Consider the following 18,943-nt stretch of genomic DNA (forward strand, 5'->3'; position numbering starts at 1 on the left):
CAGAGGGACTCCTCCTCCTCCTCTGAGTCGTCTTACTACAGCAGAGAAAGGGAAAGCCACCACAGACAAAATCGCTCGGTTCCTTTTTTAGGCCCAAGAAGAAACAGAGGCCAAAGAATAAGACAAGAAGCGACAGGACCAACCAGGGACTACTCGTTGGGGAGGACAACCAGATCACAGGTAATCACTTGTGATTAATATATCCTCCAAAACGCTCACACCAACACAGTTTCAGGTCCTACAAAAGGGTCTATCTTTCTGTCCCTCGTATAGATATGACACCTTTCAGATTGAACTAGACCTCAAGATTCTTCAGGAACCTACGCTTAAAGGTACGCTTTGGCAGTGATGACAGGAGACATCCCTCTCGGGACATACCCACAGGTGATGGTAAAACGTCAATATCAACCAAGGAACTTGGCTTAAAATCTAAAAGTTCCTATTGTCCTCCTAAAAATTCACACCCTTTAAAAACCTATATATCTCTTGTGAATAGGGATATAGAGGCTTTCAGGAAGGACATTGAAAAGGGCAAATTTAGTTGCCAGTCTAACATGACACTTGAGGAACATGAAGTGTTGCAGACCCTCAAAAAGGATAGAGACTTAACCATCAAGCCTGCCGATAAAAGCAGTGCCTTGGTGGTTATGGATAAAAGACACTATATCTATAGCCAATTGAATGACATGAATGTGTATGAACATTTGCCTAGGGATCCAACATCCGCAATAGCGCAAAAGATCAAACAGGTTCTACATACACATTTACAAATAGGCACCATTGACCAAGACACATTCACATATCTGACCAAACCCCATTCTATTATTCCTGTCTTATACACTCTACCCAAGGTTCACAAACGTCTTAATAAACCACCAGGCCATCCAATAGTTTCCTCATCGGACTCCATTTTATCCCTGTTATCTGTATTCCTTGAAAACATTTTGACACCTGAGGTCAAAACCACAAAATCCTTTTTATTGGACACATCCACATTCCTCAAAATTATCAGGGATATTAAACAAGTCCATCCTGACTCCATTTTGGTCACACTTGATGTTGTTAGCCTCTACACCTCAATCACACATACCATCATTTGTAAAATCCAGGAACACACCTTCAAGAGAAATTAAATGTGATGTTGGCAAAGCTAAGATAAGTCTGATCATATCATAAACTGTTCAGTACTACAGAAGCAATAAAGTTGTGAGTTATATATTACCTCCAACCACCTCGATCAAATATCATTGCCTTGTTTCTAGTATCTAGAAGAACTGTGCCATTCTAATTGCCTAACCAAAGCATACAGAAAAAAGACTATTCGGCATATACATACCAAGAAAGCATTCAGATGATCCCTGACTGTCTCCAGTTCTTGAGGGACAGTGACAGACTGTTCAGTCCAGAAGTCCAGCCTATCCATTGCAGAATGCAACCAGTGAAGAAGCTCAGCAGACTCATTTTTGTATCTAAAAGAAGCAGTATATCTCAATGAGAAGCTGACTTCAGTGAGAATATGAGTTCAGGGTTCTGTTAAAAGTGTTCATTGCAGATTGTGTCACATTTTTACGGTGACCTACCACAGATATCTAGAACGATGCTTTTGCCCAACAATGTTCTATACCAGGGATCAGCAACCTTCGGCACCCCAGCTGCTGTGAAACTACAACTCCCAGAATGCACACTTACTCTGCTGTTCTTATCATTCCCATAGAAGTGAAACGAGGATTCTGGGAGTTGTAGTTTCAGAACAGCTGGAGTGCTGGAGGTTGTTTATCTCTCTTCTATACAAAACTTTAAAAAAAGTTTGGAACATTTAATCACGTTACACCAAGCCTTAGTCCTGAATCAGAATAAAAACTGCCTGTGCTGCGTCCACAACCCACAGATGAATTTTAATACAACAGTAGGTCTGTAGGACACAGACCTGGAGACCATGGGAGACAATAATCTCTCATGGTCTCTAAGTTCCTGATTCATGAGACACAGACCAGAATGATGCATCCACTCAGTTTATATGCATGACCCTCAGTCCGTGTAGAAAAAAACAGAAATGTGGATAACACCACTTATTCTATGGGTCTGTGGGCAGATGGATGTATTGTAAAAAAAAATTCTGTGACTATTGCCTTAATAAAATCTTGACTTACAGATGTAACCAAACATTTTTAATTTATTTTGTATTTGTTAGTACCTTGTCCAGTGCTTGAGTATGTTCTCAAATCGATTCAGTTCTTTGGACACTTTGGTATTGTTGTTCAGCCACTGTTCACCCAATTGACTCAACAAGCCTTCCAGTTCTGGACAGTTGACAGACATGAGAAGTCTTTTTCCATCTTCTAGGACCTGGTAAAGTTTCGGCTGGTGTTCTGCTAAGCTTGACCTAAAGCACTGGAAAAAAATTGGAAAGAAAATAAGATTACATATTATCCAGCACTTATTATTGTAGATTGCAGCTGCCATTTCCACAGCATTTTGAAGGCATATACAGGCAGCAATGCTCTACCAATGTTTTCGTTATGATCAGATATAAAAATACCCATGGACATTAGGAATTTAGAATTGGCTATAAAATGCAGACTTCCATATCTTGTGTTGAAATACTCCAACTCTCATCTACAAATAATATTCACAAGAAATGTTTATAAACCCATTCTTCATCGAAACACCAAATAAAAGAAGCTGCAATGGGAAGCCCGGCAAATGTTGATACACGAAGGCCTCCTCTGCACATACAGCAGAGCTGCATGGACTCAGGCTGTCACCATATGATGCTTGAGAGTGAATGATTCTTAATATGCCTGTAGAATGGCTGTGTGCAGAAATAAGACAATGCACATAGCAGACGGTATAAATGAGAATAACATGATAATGCGGATGAGACAAAAATTGTGGCTTATACAGAGGTGTCCACCCTTACCTTTCCACAACTATCATTAAAGACTATGGACACCTTCCAGGCAATTGTTTTTATTGAATTTTACTCATTTTGGGCTAACATATATTTTTTTCAATTGTATTTTATTAACATGTTCAGTCAGTTTTGAGATACAAGGGTTAAAAAAAAAATCTGTCTGTTTGCAGAGTATCACTTCTCAATCGAATCAGCTGACTGCTCATGTAAAGTCTTATCTCTGATTTACTGGCCTCATAAACATTCATTTAAGCCATATTCTGATCAGGCTGATAAGACTTTAGCTATAATGAGTGTTTATGAGGTCAGAAATAAGGCTTCACATGAGCCACCACTGACCGTCTGCAAATAGACAGCTTTTTTCAACCCGTGTATTCCAAAAAGACCAATTGAAAAAGTTATTTCTAGCCTGAAATGAGTAAAATGTAATCATTAAAAAAGTTCCCCGAAGGTGAACATAGCTTTTAAGGACTCCAATTTCAAATACAATAGCAACATGCTAGCAAAACCTTCCAGGGGCTGTAATTCACAACACAACCCCTGGCTGGCCACATCTAAAATCATATACATCTCCAAACAGAGTATCGCATAACCGGACATCTCACGCCACCCATCCCAAGATATGTTGAGCCAAGAGGAAAGGTAAGGAAGGACACATCAGTATATACCTGCAGTCCTGCGGAAAATATAATGCAGCATGGTATCACATCAGATTGCTTGCTGTATCTAGTTTTGATGGGAAAGCAATGAATACTTTATTTCATGTAATTACCTGATACAGCTCAATTCTTTCTGTTAGTCTTTCTTCAGATTCTTCCACCAGACCCACAACAGGGATGTTACTTTCAATGGATTCCAGTTGTTTGCTCAGTTCTAGATACTTGTCGTCCAGTAGCATCCACGTCTACAGAAATTTGATGTGAACCAATGTTAAGTATGGGTGACAATGTAATACAATGCAATGAATTATATACCCCCGTTGTCTACATAAAAACAATGTAAATTGCTGATTTATTGTTAAAGGGGCTTTCCAAGATATATTTTACTGATGACCATTAGCACCATGGCCTTCTCCAACTTTCCCTAGGCAAGAGACGTGACGTTCATTGGTCACGTGTCCTAGGCGCAGCTAAGGTCCCATTGAAGTGAATGGGGCTGAGCTGCGACACCAAGCACAGCCGCTATACAATGGACGGCACTGTCCCTGGTGAGCAGGGGGGAAAGTTGCAGGGCTACTGTGAGCATTGCTGCCTTCTCAAACAGCTGATCAGCAGGGGGTCTCAGGCGTCAGACCCCCAACGATTAGGTCCTCAGTAAAAAAAAGTCTTGCAAAACCTTCTTAAGACTATATTTTTGATCACCCATTGCTTTCTTTGCAGACATGTATGACATTCTGGAGAGGTTAATATCAGTAGTTGATTTATACTGGTTTGTAAGGATATGCTGTCATCCCAATTGAAAAGGCTGGAGTTGTTAAGAGGGGGGGCATCCCAGCAACCAGTGTGGTCTAACTGGTGATGGTAAAATGTTGTTTAATATGTCCGTAGGTCTGTATGGCTGCGCACAACAACAGAAAAGCGCCTAGGGTGTATCAGATGCACATGCAAATAACCTTCTTAATGAACATTATGAAATATAGTAAATCCTTCTTATGTGACCTGAGACAAGGTGACCTTAATTATAGACTGTAAATGAAAATCACAGTTAACGCCAAGGAAGAAGCATTCATAACTATAGATTTGTTGTATCCTGGATTAGTCCAGATTAGGGCAGCACAGTAATTCACACTACATATGCTTATTATGGTATTTCCCAAGTTTTAACCTCTGAAGTAATGGCTGAGGTCTGATTTTTTTACAGTATGCAGTTGACCTAGAATCATTTTTGAACATTATTGCACAGGAAAACCTTTTACAATGATACCTAGTGCACAATGATAACCACATATTTAGTGCTGACTACATACAGTACAATTTACTTGATACAAATCCTCCTACCTCGAGCACATACTCCAGCTCTACGCCTCTCTTGTGAGATTGTTTTAGCACAGCAGATGCCTTTGCCATCAAGTCTGAGTGGTGCTGCGTCTCTCTGGATGAAGAATAGCTGCTGGTTTTCCTGAAAAGTGTTTCTGTGAGAATCATATGTGACTCCAGTCCTTGGAAATACTCCTGGAAAAAAAAGTTGATATGTTGATATACATGGCCTCTACTAATAGCTTAGAATACGATAGGCGGCAATATTTTACATTACTGTATTATTTGTACAGGACTTGTCTCTACTGCTAATGTAATCTATGGTGCTGGATGACAACAACTGTGAGGAATCTGTTTTAAATGTATACATTTACCTTATGCTTATGTAACATAATGTTGACCTCATGTCTAGAAGCAGCAATGCATTTCTTTCCTCCTGACATCTTCTCCTGTCCTGTCTCGATCAGATCAGCCAGGTCCTGCAGGGCTCTCTCATACTGACTCTTTAGGGCAAGGTTCTGATTCAGCCCGCTTCTCCTGGAGCTGATGACCATCATGAGTTCATCATAGGTGTCCTGGAGGGAAGCAATAGGTTAAGGATCAGCACACAAAGATACCAACATTTGGAAGGTAGTAAAATAGAAATGTTCATTTTAGTACAAAAAAGAATAGAAAACTCTGCTCTTTTTACCTGAAGTTTGGATAACTCTTGCATGGATTGCTGGTCCACTTGTAGTTTGTCTCCATGTTTTTTCAACTCTGCAATTTCATTATCCAGTTCTTTCAAACTATCTTCAGCTTGCATTATTGCCTATGTGAGCAAAAGAACATCAGTAAAATTAAGTGTGGTCAAACATCTTCTTCTAGTGTCAGACTTGTCCACCATAGTACAGGTTGCTCCTCCAGTGGTCCCATGTTCCAGCAGAACACCATTTGAAGCTGATTTGGAACTGGTCACTTGCTGCTGGAGATGATTTACAAATAACCAGACTAGAATTATTAATTGGTCACAAATTATTACACAACCATAAAAGCATGGCTTAGAATGCTGTTAAAAGTAGGCACACTTGATCCCGGCCTTCAGAATGACTTTTGTCTGTGGGGCCAAAGTACCCCATTTATTAATATTCTCTTATAACAATTCAGAGATTACATCCCTGCTAATAGGTAGAAAACGGCTCACTTGTTTCAGTCCCCACCTCCTCCTCTACCACCCAACAGCAGCACTACTCAAAGGGAACCTGCCATCAACTTTATGCTGACCTCACTGAGGGCAGCATACATTAGTGACAGAAATCCTGATCTCAACGGTGTGTCACTCATGAGCTAATAGTAAGTGGTTGCCGAGAACCAGCATCATAATCATTGCAGCCCAGGCCTTGAAAAGAGTCAAATCTACCTGAGAAGAGTCCTTTTTATTCATAATCTCCTGCACTCTCACCCATCTGCTGATGACTGGCAGTTCTGTCCTAGAGAGAAAGGGAGAAAACTAGGCAGAAGTCTGTCATCAGCAGGTGAATAACCAGGACTCTTCTCAGGTGGCCGGGACTCTTTTCCAGGCCCAGTCTGCAAGGATTGTGATGTTGCTTCTCGGCAACCACTTACTTTTAACTTATAAATGACAGACCGCTAAAATCAATTCATCTGTCTCTATTTTATACAGCCGTTAGTATGGGCAGCATAAAGTTGATAACAGGTTCCCTTTAAATAAAAGGGAGCATCCCTTAATATCGCCACTTTAGTACTGAAAACCAAAGGACACCTTCAACAAATAGTAGGTATACACCATTGGCAATTTTATGGGGTCCACCCCTTTACTACTTATAGTCTATCCTGTTATATTTTAATACATCACCCAAACACCCAAAATACTCCCAACAATCAGCTTTTGCAGAGTAGCTCAGCGGCTGAACTACACAGCTTCCTCCACTGATCAGATACTGATGGCCTGTCTTGTGGACAACCTATTTAAAGGGGCACTTCTGTCAGAAATTGGTAATTTTTTTAACTCTATATTCAATAGAAATAGAAAAACTATGTTTTTTTCTATAACTTTTGGATGTTTTTCCTTTTTCAGTTCAGCAGTACTATACCAATAAACATTAAAGGGATTCTGCAGTTTGTTTAAACTGATGATCTATCCTCTGGATAGATCATCAGCATCTGACCGGCGGGGGTCCGACACCCGGGACCCCCGCCGATCAACTGCTTGAGAAGGCAGTAGGGCTCCAGCAGCGCCGTGGCCTTCTCACTGTTTACCGCAGGCCCAGTGATGTCACGACTAGTATCAACTGGCCTGGGTGAGGCTAATCTCTGTTTACTTGAATGGAGCTTAGCCCCGCCCAGGCCAGTTTTATACTAGTCGTGACGTCACTGGGCCTGCAGTAAACAGTGAGAAGGCCGTGGCACTACTGCCAGAGCCGCTGCCTTCTCAAACAGTTGATCGGTGGGAGACCCGGGTGTCGGACCCCCGCAGGTCAGATGCTGATGATCTATCCAGAGGATAGCTCATCAGTTTAAACAAACTGCAGAACCCCTTTAAATACTGTCTGTATTTAGCAGTAAGCACATAGATAAAAATCCTGTATGGATAGGGAACACACTGTCAGTTTACTGCTGCTGTGATGGGAAGAGGCTATGTGCTAGCATCATGATAGATTGTCGAATAGAGTAAGGCACTGCTATTGTTCTCTCGATAAGCCTCCATGACGAAGAAGAGCATTGCAACTTGTTGCATCTTTAGATATTTCTAGAGATTTTTCACCAATTTTGCTCCACCTACTGGACTGAGATTGCAAAGACATTGGGCCAGATTTATCATTAGCTCAGGTCAGAATAATGGAGTGAAAAAGTCCCCAAAAAATGTGCAAACGCTAAAACTGCGCACAAATTTGCGACTTTTTTCTGCTCTGCACTATGCTCGCCAGTTTTCTGAAAGTGGGTGTGTTTTCTTATGCAAATGAATCTCTAGACAGATTTACTATTGAGACTATTTAAAAAGTCGCAAAAAAGTTGCAATTTCACTCCATTGAGGACCATGCTTATCTTATAAGACTTTTTAATAGAACATGCGACTTTTTCATAAAAACGTGCAACTTTTTCGTAAAGATCTGCGACTTTTGTAAAGCTGCTTACTGACGGATAAACTGCTACCGTCAAACCACATTTATTACAGTCTTAAAGGGCCGATCATAAATCTGACTTGGTTAAAACTGACTTTAGCCATATGTGAAAGTGGAGTGAGCTGTCAGAGTCATGATAAATCTGGCCCAATGTGTAACATTTTAAACTCCATGTATCACTGCAAATTATGTAATACTGAAATATTGTATGTTTCTTGTCTTGTAAATCTTTAAATAAAGATATTTTAAAACAAAAAAAGCCACAGTTCATAAACTGAACTGTCTAATTCCTGGTCAAGCAGCAAGGCATGACTACTTTTCACTTCATTTTTACAAACGGACGTTCATAGTGTAAATGGATATAATTTCTGGTGAAAATAGTTAATAAATGTGTCTCAGCAGATCGGACAATATATTGGAGTACAATGCGCCATAAAAAGGCACAAATACATTGGGTTTCCTGAATGTGACGATTTTGCTCCACTTATCAGATAGCTAATTTCTGAATGCTATAAGACAGGCAAATTACAAGGAATGATGACTCTCCAACTTCCTGTTACACCTGCACTAAAAGAACCTTCAGTGTCTTACTGCCAACATCAATACAGATGAAGAAGGGCCAAGATACAGATGCAGCTGAGCTAAACTTGGATCCGGATCCAGCAAAACGTATGCCAACTAAATGCATTTTAAGACTGATCAGGATCCTGATCCGTCTTACAAATGCATTGCAAGAACAGATCCGTCTGTCCGTTTGTCATACGGACAAACAGATCCGCAACAATTATTTTTTTTCACGAAGGACGGATCTGCCATTCTGGTATTTTGAATGCCGGATTCGGCATTCAGGCAAGTCTTCAGTTTTTTTTTTCAGAATGCATGGGGATAAGACTGATCAGTTCTTTTCCGGTATAGAGCCCCTAGGACGGAACTCAGCGCCGGAAAAGAAAAACGTGAAAAAATGGCACAAAAAGGTGAACTAACTCTTTCAATGTGGCTTTTGTCACAAGATGGCAGGAGATAACACTATGCCATGTGTTATCAGAGTTAATTTTAGCTCGGCTACATCTATAACTCTGCCAGACATGATCAGAGGCAGTATGTAACTGCATGGAATGAAATATATAGTGTATGCAGATATAAAAGATACAAATGAAGCAGGCCGAGTTTGCCATTTGGCCCAATTTAAGGTGATATTATGTAGTGGGTTGTAGTATTCGCTCTATTGCCTGTCAGGAGGCTCATTCCAGTGCTGATCAGTTGTTGTGCCCAACGCAGGCTTCAGCTAGAGCCTAATAGTTGAAAGAGGGGGTTCTCAAGGGTGATGTCATCCAGATAAGGGTACTTTCACACTTGTGTTGGAGGATTCCGGCAGGCAGTTCCGTCACCGGAACTGCCTGCCTGATCCATAAATCCGTATGCAAATGGATAGCATTTGTTTCCGTATCCGGATGACAAATGCATTGAAATACCGTATCCGTCTCTACGGTGTCATCCGAAAAAACGGATCCGGTATTAATTTTTTTCACATTTTTAAAGGTCTGCGCAGGTTTTCCAGAACACTTGGTACCGGATACGGCACTAATACATTTTAATGCAAGTGTTCTGGAAGACAATCTGATGCATCCTAAATGGATTGCTCTCCATTCAGAATGCATTAGGATAAAACTGAAGCATTTTCTTCCGGTATTGAGCCCCTAGGACGGAACTCAATACCGGAAAACTTTAACGCTAGTATGAAAGTACCCAGGAAGATTTTTTGCTAAATCTTACAGTATGAGTTTGGCTTGAAGCTGAATTTTCAGTAAATATGAAGCCTAAAAATATTAATGACAACGTATGCTCTACTGCAACTTTAAATGTGTACACCGTACTGTCAGGATTTATTATAAAAGATAAATTGTGACTATTACCACTTATTGTTCCAAATATTGCTTATATCCAACCATTAATGTAACACTAACTCACCATAGACGTTTCTATGGCAGTTTAAGTCATTTCTTTACCAATATTATATTTACATTAAGAGATATTATTTGTATAGGTATTCCAAGCATGTGTCACACTAAAAGCCAGCGTGTGGTCCTCCATTCCCATGTTATATACAGTATTAACTCAGGATAGGCCAGCAATATCTGCTTCCAGGTGTCCTCCAACGCACCTCCAAAGTCGGTTCTTTCTAAGTAGCTGACGTTATGACTACACAGCTCCATCCATTGTGTAGTGGACAGAACTAGTTACTGCAGCGCTGCTTGCATTAATGGGAGCACTGTTGCAGTAACCAGCTTTGTCCACTACACAGTGTACAGAGCTATAGCCCTGGAGCTGACGTCTGATGCTGATTGGCCAGGGTGTGGGAGATCACACCCCTGCGGATCAGATATTGATGGCCTAGCTACTTTAAAAGTGTTTTCCAAGATAAAGAAATGTTTATTAAAAATGGGCAAATCAGGTTAAAAATATAAAAGAAGCAATACATTGCCGATCCCCTGCCATTACAATGCTTATCCACCTTCTTCTGCTCCTGGCATGACACACAGGAAATTGTTGGAGATGCTTGCTCAGCCAATCACTGGTTGAGGGAAGGGGTCATCACTGAGGCCAGTAATTGGTTTAGTAGGCATTTCCAGCACTGGAGCAGTGTTTGAATGGCAGCAATATGTAATTGGTGAGGTAATGCTTCTTTTTAATTTTTAACACATTTTGTGCACTTTAGAAAAAAAAAAAATTCCCTCCCCCACAAATAAAAGCCAAATTCAGCATTCCTTGTTCCTGCAAAAATCGTTCAACTTCTGCTTCTTTTCTGCCTTTGGAAAACCAATTACAATAATTCCTATTAGGATAAATACAGTTTACGTGTGAATGTAGACTTGTCCCCATGATTGGTCCAAGCAGGGAGGCACTTCAAAGAACAGCTCTCCCTCAGTGGGACTCCTGATTTCAATGGGTGTCTTGTAATGGCTCATTGCCAGTTCTGGCCTCACAATCAGCTGGTTGTGGGGAAGGGGAGGCACGACTTAAGGGGGTCATTCAAAGCAGACAATCCGTCTTAATGTGTGGCTACACTTTGAATCTTTAGTAGCCCAAAAATTCTGGTAATCCAATATGGATGATCTAGAATCTAATAAAGGGAATTTCACAGATCTGAGGTGGGACAACCATTTATGAGGATCATTTTGGATGTTCTCTACAATAGTGTTTATATGAACATCCAATAATCCAGAGTGTTTGATAACCCTGCACCTATAAAGGCCCTAAAGTAAATGGGAGTAGTGCTGCAGTTACCAACTCCATCCACTAGAAAATGGACGGAGCAGTGTAGTTCTGATGCAGCTATGCGGTAATAGCTGATTGGCTGAGGTGCATGGTGTTGGACCCTTGACGATCAGATGTTTATAGCCTATCCTGAGGATAGGTATTTCACTGTATTTGTAAGTTATAACCTCCCTTCTGATTCTCAGTTGTGTCATGTGACCAACTCCATGCTCTCCAACAGACAGGACAGGAAGTCAGTTACTTATCTATTCATTCCTATGAGACTGACATTGAGGCTCCCATAGGAATACATAGATAAACTAGCTTCCTGTCCACACATAAGATGCTGTGGGAGTGCTGATCACATGACACAGCTGAGGATCAGAAGGGAGGTTATAACTTACAAATACAGTCACTGGTAAGAGGATTACCTTCACAACAGTTTACATCTGGTACCTACCTTTCTAACAGGTCAGAGAATAAAAACTTGTGGGAATGCTTTTTTAAGGCCACAACATTTTGCCAATGTGCTTTAATTAACTGTAATCTTTTTATAGGTTCTTGATGAGTTAAGAGGTCAAATGACTGTGCAAAATATTTTTTATTAAACTTTTATTTTTGTATTAGTTTTTTTTTATTAAAAAAAACTGTTGATCTCCTTGTATAAGCTATATTCAAAGAATATTTTAAAAATGTATACAGTTCTAAATATCGTACAGTATATTCTGTCCTGCAAATCAGAACACTAGGGTCAGCGTAAAAGCCCAGATATCTTTAGCTGAAGCATGATTGCTTAGTGAGTACTAACACATACAACAATATATATGGAGAAAAGCCAGCTCGACATACTGTCATGGTTCTCTAGAAACAGATAATATATTCTCCCTTTGCACAGTTCCGCCTTAGTTGCTTCTTCTACAGACACTAACAATTTCATACTCAGAAAGCAGACAGGTGGTCTTTTTATTCGGTGCATTTATTAAAGAAAACAGAAAATATATAGCTCACCATTTAACGGTGATAACTATAAGATAAAGAGCTCTGTCAATGTACAAAGAACAGAAAAAAATACAAAGCTATGCTATAAAACCTTAAAACCATGTAAGCCTGTACAATGGAATATACAAAAAATGCATTAAGATACTCTCGACATTTATGGTATCTAACATCAGGAAACCCCAAACCTATGTAGAGAATGGGTGTTCCCCACCCCTGTGAGGTGGCCGCTGGTCGCTACATCCTAGCCAAGAATAAATAAAGAGGTGGTCACATGTGTTCAGCTGTGTCTATAACTCCCATAGAAATGAATGGAGACTTTTATGGCACATCTGTGGATAAACCATAAATGTCTGGGCTGAAAATACCCCTTTAAATGAATAGTGATTTATTAAAAATCTGTGTGAAGATAAAAATTTGAGTTGTGGTCAAATTTAATACGCAAATATTGGGTCCATTATGAAACTGACCTATCATCCTCTTATATTGTTATGGGACAGCAAAATATGAGGAAATGTCTGAGAAATATGTGCCCAGATGACACACAAAGTATTGCATAGAGAGGGAATATGTAATAATACTGTACATCGGAGCCATTAAAATAAATGGCCGTCTATGTGGTGCACAGAGAAGACAGGCTCACCTAATCTTAGTGTCTCTCCACTCCGACTCACAGAGGAATCTCTTGAGCGGGAATTGGACCCTCACTGATTTGATATTGATGATCTTTCCTAAGGATAGGTCACCAATATTAAACTCATGGAGAACCCCTTTAAGTAATCAATTTAGCAAAACACTGGCACCTGTATTTTACATGGAGTACTGTTTGTATCTGATTTACATGTGGTATAATAATTGGCTTCTAACACTGAGGCAAAGTTGACAGAGAAGACATATTTGATAAAGAAGCACATATACATAGAGAAGATAAAACCTCTACAGCATGTATGACAAAGTTACGAACAAAGTTAACGATATCGTGGAACGCGACCCATTTGGTAGAGGGTTCCTGTAGACTGAAGAAAAGGACAGAATCCCTGGAAATATGAAATGCAACAAAAAAGTGTTTCAAAAGTCAGACACAGGAAGATATAGAAGGTGATTTCATAAAAAAGGAAATGTGCAGCACACGCAGCAGCCCAGCATAAAACATTCAGTACTACTGTAACCCCACCATGAAACATACAAGGATTGGGCGTCCTGGGAATGTACACCAGTAGATGCACCACTGCAGATGTTCCCTACCACTGTATGTCTGCCACACTGAATGGTTTCTGATCTTTAATATATGGAACAAACATAGCCACTTGGACTAGCTCACTAGAGTAAACCCAAGTTCTGCCATGGTAATGGGGTCCATTCCAAACAAAGCCTTTGAGGTGCACTATGGGAAAATCTTGCTTCCAGATGGTGAGGGGCACTCTGTGGTCTATAGCTACCCTACTTTTAACCTCATAACAGTTCTGCCAAAGTGCTCCAGCAGCAGAGGGAGGGGTGAAGACAGTTCTTGCTGCTCACATCTCTGGATTGGTAGCAGCTAGAGATATGGGCTTTGTCTTGTTAGAAATCATGATGGCAGTGAATACAGCTAAAAGTGAAAGTAAATGCAGATTTTACCACCTTTATTCCAGACCAGATTTCTAACTGATATCTCCTGCTGATATCCTGCTGATATTGTGTTTCTGGTCTTACCCGTATATAAAAGCTTGTACAGAGATCCATATCTCTAGCTCCTACCAATGCAGAGATATGAGAAGCCCCTCCCCCCCCCCCCCCCCCCCCGCGCCTCGAGCTGTGCTTGGGCAGAACTGTTAGGCGGTTAAGGTGCCCCAGTCATTACTCTTCATTTACCTTGTCTATATGTATGTGACCTTGTTACTGATGCTATACTCAGAAATCATAACTTGCTGTAAACTTGGGTAAGCATATGCTTTCTTTAGCAAAGTAATTATTATGGGGGGGAAATCACCTTATTTCATTGTGGGTGTTGTTCCACACCATGTGATAGATTTATAGATTATTAGTCAAGGTGAATTTGTACGCTTCATTTTTTTATTTTTTTTTGAGATGATCATTTTTATTACGAGGATTGAGTATAAATGTTTGCGGCTGCTTTGAGTTTTGCACTTTGTTAGTAATTAGAAAGTTACACAGACACAAGATAAAGTGCAAGAAGGAAAAAAGAAGACAACACAAATACTTGGTGGAATGTATAAAACAATCCCTTAGATGCATCCAAATCTTATACCTTGGCACTGCACAATTACATAAATTACAAAAGCAAACAACCCCTTTAAAAAGCATAAAATGACAGACAGAGAAGGGAGTGCACATAAAACATGTATTCCAAGAGCTATATAAATGATGATCCTTTCCTTTAGTTCCACAGTTTTGGTCCTGGTGCTTTCTGGGCAAAAAACAGCCAAAAAAAAGCCTCACTTTGAGAAGTGTGTTTTAAACTATTTTTGAGGCATTTTTTTTTTCTGTCTTGTGGTTTTCATAACAATCCAAAAATTGACTAGTTCAACTGTTAGACTGGTTCTACACATAGTTTTCCGGAGTTTTTCAGAGGTTAGGGGGATGTTGGTACAAATATTATTGCAGTTTTTTTTTTATACTTTTTAGGTAAAAAAGTAAGTTTCAGAAGTTACATAGAAGTCTATAGGAAATACTGTACTAAAACATAGGACAATCAGGTGTCTTTCAGTAGTGGCAATTTTTCACCCTTGAGGTGCGTTTTTCAGGTTAATGGTGTTTGTTTGTTTTTTCAGATTGCAGCATGCATGGAGTCTGGCATTTTTTCCTGTATGGCCTACTGTTTTTGTATGCTGTTTTTTTTTATCAAAGCTTTTTTCCCATACAGTGACAGGGGACACATACATTTCTTTAAAAAATCCATTAAAAATGCTATATGGGCAGAAAGCTCCAAAAATACTTCAAAAATGCAATAAAAACACTGATCAGGTTAGGCTTTTAGGCAACAAAATAATGTTTAATTTATCAAGGCAAATTATTCATCTGTGTTGTATGGTCAGGATGGGACATATAGCAAATGCAGCACACGTGTTTTTTCTTGTAATGGTGTCACAAGATCACAACATGGGTCTGGAGTTTTTTCATTGTCTGGCATTTTTGTCCCATAGACACCCATTGGGTTTGTGCCAGGTTTGTGTTGAATTTTTAGTGGCATTTGGAATGGCATTTTTTGTACCAATGTATGTCCCCATACTGCTCTACAGAGAAAGTGGCATAAAAATGCAAGGCACAGAAAAATGCCAGGTGGTAAAACAAATTATATAGGCAAAAAGACTGAAAAATACATAAAAAAAAAAACACTGGCTGCTTTTTAAAGCATTTTTTGCCCCCAAAAACATGCACCGCACAGAACTATGTATGACAGCACCCAATATACAATTTCAAGATTTTTTTTATCTTCTTGAAATTTTTATAATATCTTGATAACATCACCACTGTTATTTATCATTAAAACTATATGCATAAATTACCTGCATTTGGTCTTTGGCTGGCCTTTCAGCTGCTTCTGCTAGTTTGCTCAGTACAATGTATTTGCTATCGGCCAAAGACGTAAAGAGTACCTTCAGATCATTCTACAAAAAAAACATTTATATGAATTTATTGCTTGTTTAACTGAATCTGAGACCCTACTGTAACCTATTATTTCTGAACCCAATATGATAAATTACTTTATTTTACTTGTTTTGTTGTATCTTACCATCAGTCCACAGTAGTCGTGCCAGGATTATAAATCATATCACAGGCTAATCTGAAAGGTTAGGCTGTTCAGGATTAAAAACTAAAGGCTCATTTACATGGGCCTATACTCAAGACAATGACATATACTCCCAATCACTGCCAACTTCTGTATTAAAGGGGTTGTCCGGGTTCAGAGCTGAACCCAGACACAAGCCCTTCTTTGCCTACTCAGCACCTCTGTCATCAGCATCGGAGCATTTCATGCTCCAATGCTCTCCCTTGCCCTGCACTGTATCACGCAGGGCAAGGGCTTTTTTGTTTACATTGCTAGGCGGAGGTCGTTTTACAGGCTAGGACAGCGCTAAAGCCCATCGATTAGTGCCGGTGATGTCACCCGGCTTACCGGCTAGGGGGAAGCCTCGGCCTAGCATTCCCATACAGAGTACGTCGCCAGATCTCCAAACAATGCCCTTGCCCTGTGCAAATGAGCGGAAAACATGCTCATGTCTCTAGGAGCAGTGGCGGCGTTGCCATTACACCTAGAGAAATGTAGTGCTGCAGCCAATTACTGCCTGTGGCAGTAGTCTGCTATGGCCTGTAAATGGCTGCAATGGGACTGCCTGAGATACGGATGTAGTAGAGTTAACACTCATGATTTATGAGATGTGTTATCTAAACTAAATGCGTTAATCAAACACCTTCAATTGCTGTTCAATGGCTTTTGTCTCAAGATAACGCGATGAGTTAAGAAATTTGAGTTAAGAGCTGTAGCCAAGTACAACGATCGGTTACTTCTGTCAGTCTTATAGAGAATGAATGGAGCGGCAGGGCACATGTGCAGCCTGCCCCTCCATCTGGATGGGGGAACGGACCTTAGTAAGACAGAGGAGACAATTGATATAACTTAAACGATTAACCCTGCCATCTTTATGAATTCCAGAGGATACACATATAGAACTAATTGTATACCCAACACAATGACAAGTAGCACTGTAATGACATGAGCCAGATACAAATGCAATGTTTTTGAAAGCAGTAAAATAATATTGATGATGCAAATACTTGAAGTAAAGGAACAAAAGGTGAACATCATACCTGAAAGGTTAGAAGGTCCTGTAGTCTTTCTTTCATCTGACAACATCTGTTGTTGACCACTGACTCTAAGGAGTTCAGTCTTCCAAGAAGACTATATAAGGTATCCTCAATGATCTCATGGTGGTCTCCGCTGCTTGAAAATGTTTGAAAAAACAGAGTCTTGTTCTTGTCCATTTCTTCAGTCATTTCTTTAATGTCTTTTGCTAAAGTCTGTATATTAAGCAGATACTAAATGTGAGAAAACTTTGGTACTGTACTGTAATTTTGTATAGTTGAAAAGTCGTCCATCTTCTGTACCCCAAAATATCTCTAAAACAGTGCCAAGTGGCATCTCATATACTCATGGTGGGAAAATATTTCTCTAAATTATTTCTCTCTGCAGGATTAAAGGGGTATTCCAGTCCAGAGGATAGGGGATAACTTTTAGATCAGTGGGGGTCCTACCGCTGGGACCTCTACCACTCATGAGAACTGTGATCCTGTACCCCATGGAGGCCTCCCAAAAGTAACAGAGCGGCCGGTTGGCATGTGCACGGCTGCTCCATTCATCTCTATCAGAGTTCTCGAGATAGGCTAGGAATAAGTGGAGTGGCCACGCATATCCCAGTGCCGGCTTTGATCATTTTGAGAGGCCTACATGGGGTATAGGGACCCTATTGTCATGACTGCAGAACTCCTATCCTTAGTGGTCTTGCACTCTGCATTATATCTTAATATTCTGGCATGTGGGTCTTAGTTTTTCTGACTAATATTAGATGAAACCTTCTTGACTGCCCAAGACTGACATATGATGACTTCTGTATCTTTACTATGCATTCCTAAATGCTGGTGTATACCAGTGATGACACTGTGAATTTATTGATTTTACATTTTAATGCTGGCACATTTTAGTATTTGTTATACCATGCCCACTTTCGGAAACTTTATTGTGGGGCAGGTTTACTAATCCTGTAGCCCGGGGATCAGCAACCTCTAGGAACTCCAACTTCCAGAACAGGCAAGTAAATGTGCCATCTGGAAGTTGCAGTTTCACAGCTGTTGGATTGCCACGGGTTCCTGACCTGGTGCAAACCTAGGCTTTCTAGACACACAGTGAGCCAGATACATTGTTTGTTGGATATACGACCAATCACCGCAAAGAACATCAAGACCATTCATTTGGCTGCTCAGTACCAGCCTATATATGTCATCGACCTGAATTGAATAAAGGCCATTTATCTGACTACTGGTATTGTATCTACAATCCATGACTGTGCTTACACTTTGCATTATTGTATTGCTTTTCTATGTGTATGAACTTTAAAATATTAAGTTTCACAAAATTATCACAGTGGCTTATGTTGAATGATAGGTTGAATGTATTAGCTAGAAACATTTACCCCAATGTAGACAGTGTTTTAACCACCAGAAGAGGTGCTTTGCAGCCCCAGAATGGCAAGAAAGTCATCCGTTTTGGTATGTTTTGTGATTCTAGCGCTGTCGTCATAGCAACTTGTGAGCCGAGCGACGTCCACATTCAGTGGCTGCACTGCTACACAGCGATCATTAGTCGTGCAACAGATGTGAGCGCCAATTTAACCATATAGCCCCACTCTACATCGTTTGAGACTACATGGAAAAGTGAGCTTTTGAGATCTGGTCACGTGGTGCAGTTCAGCATGGCAGCTGTTGGCTCTGTGCTAAGGGGGTTTAGCCTTATGGTAGGGGTGCTGTTAACTTGCTGGGGCAGTCTGCAGGTTTCGTATTGCAGTGGCAGCATTCACATTTATTGCTGCACCACGGACGCACTTGAAAGAGTCCATTTGATAAAAATGTATACAAAGTGCCTTGTGTTTGTGTTTCTTAAATAATGCTTATGAGCAAAAGTTCAA

The 18,943-nt window shown here is 40.2% G+C and overlaps 1 protein-coding gene across 17 annotated transcripts in view; it reads right to left on the bottom strand.

Annotated features, from left to right (window-relative positions):
• SYNE1 (spectrin repeat containing nuclear envelope protein 1) overlaps positions 1-18,943 on the bottom strand; it is a 451,533-nt gene that overhangs the window by 89,598 nt on the left and 342,992 nt on the right. For all 17 annotated transcript variants that reach the window (XM_044288568.1, XM_044288579.1, XM_044288581.1 and 14 more), the window contains 8 exons: positions 17,073-17,282; positions 15,770-15,871; positions 5,582-5,701; positions 5,265-5,465; positions 4,912-5,085; positions 3,687-3,818; positions 2,195-2,391; positions 1,337-1,469 (listed from right to left, as the gene is read on the bottom strand). In XM_044288568.1, coding sequence (XP_044144503.1) covers positions 1,337-1,469; positions 2,195-2,391; positions 3,687-3,818; positions 4,912-5,085; positions 5,265-5,465; positions 5,582-5,701; positions 15,770-15,871; positions 17,073-17,282 — 1,269 coding nt within the window. The remainder of the gene's footprint in view (positions 1-1,336; positions 1,470-2,194; positions 2,392-3,686; positions 3,819-4,911; positions 5,086-5,264; positions 5,466-5,581; positions 5,702-15,769; positions 15,872-17,072; positions 17,283-18,943) is intronic.

Source organism: Bufo gargarizans, chromosome 4, assembly GCF_014858855.1.
Source record: "Bufo gargarizans isolate SCDJY-AF-19 chromosome 4, ASM1485885v1, whole genome shotgun sequence".
NCBI classification, from domain to species: domain Eukaryota; kingdom Metazoa; phylum Chordata; class Amphibia; order Anura; family Bufonidae; genus Bufo; species Bufo gargarizans.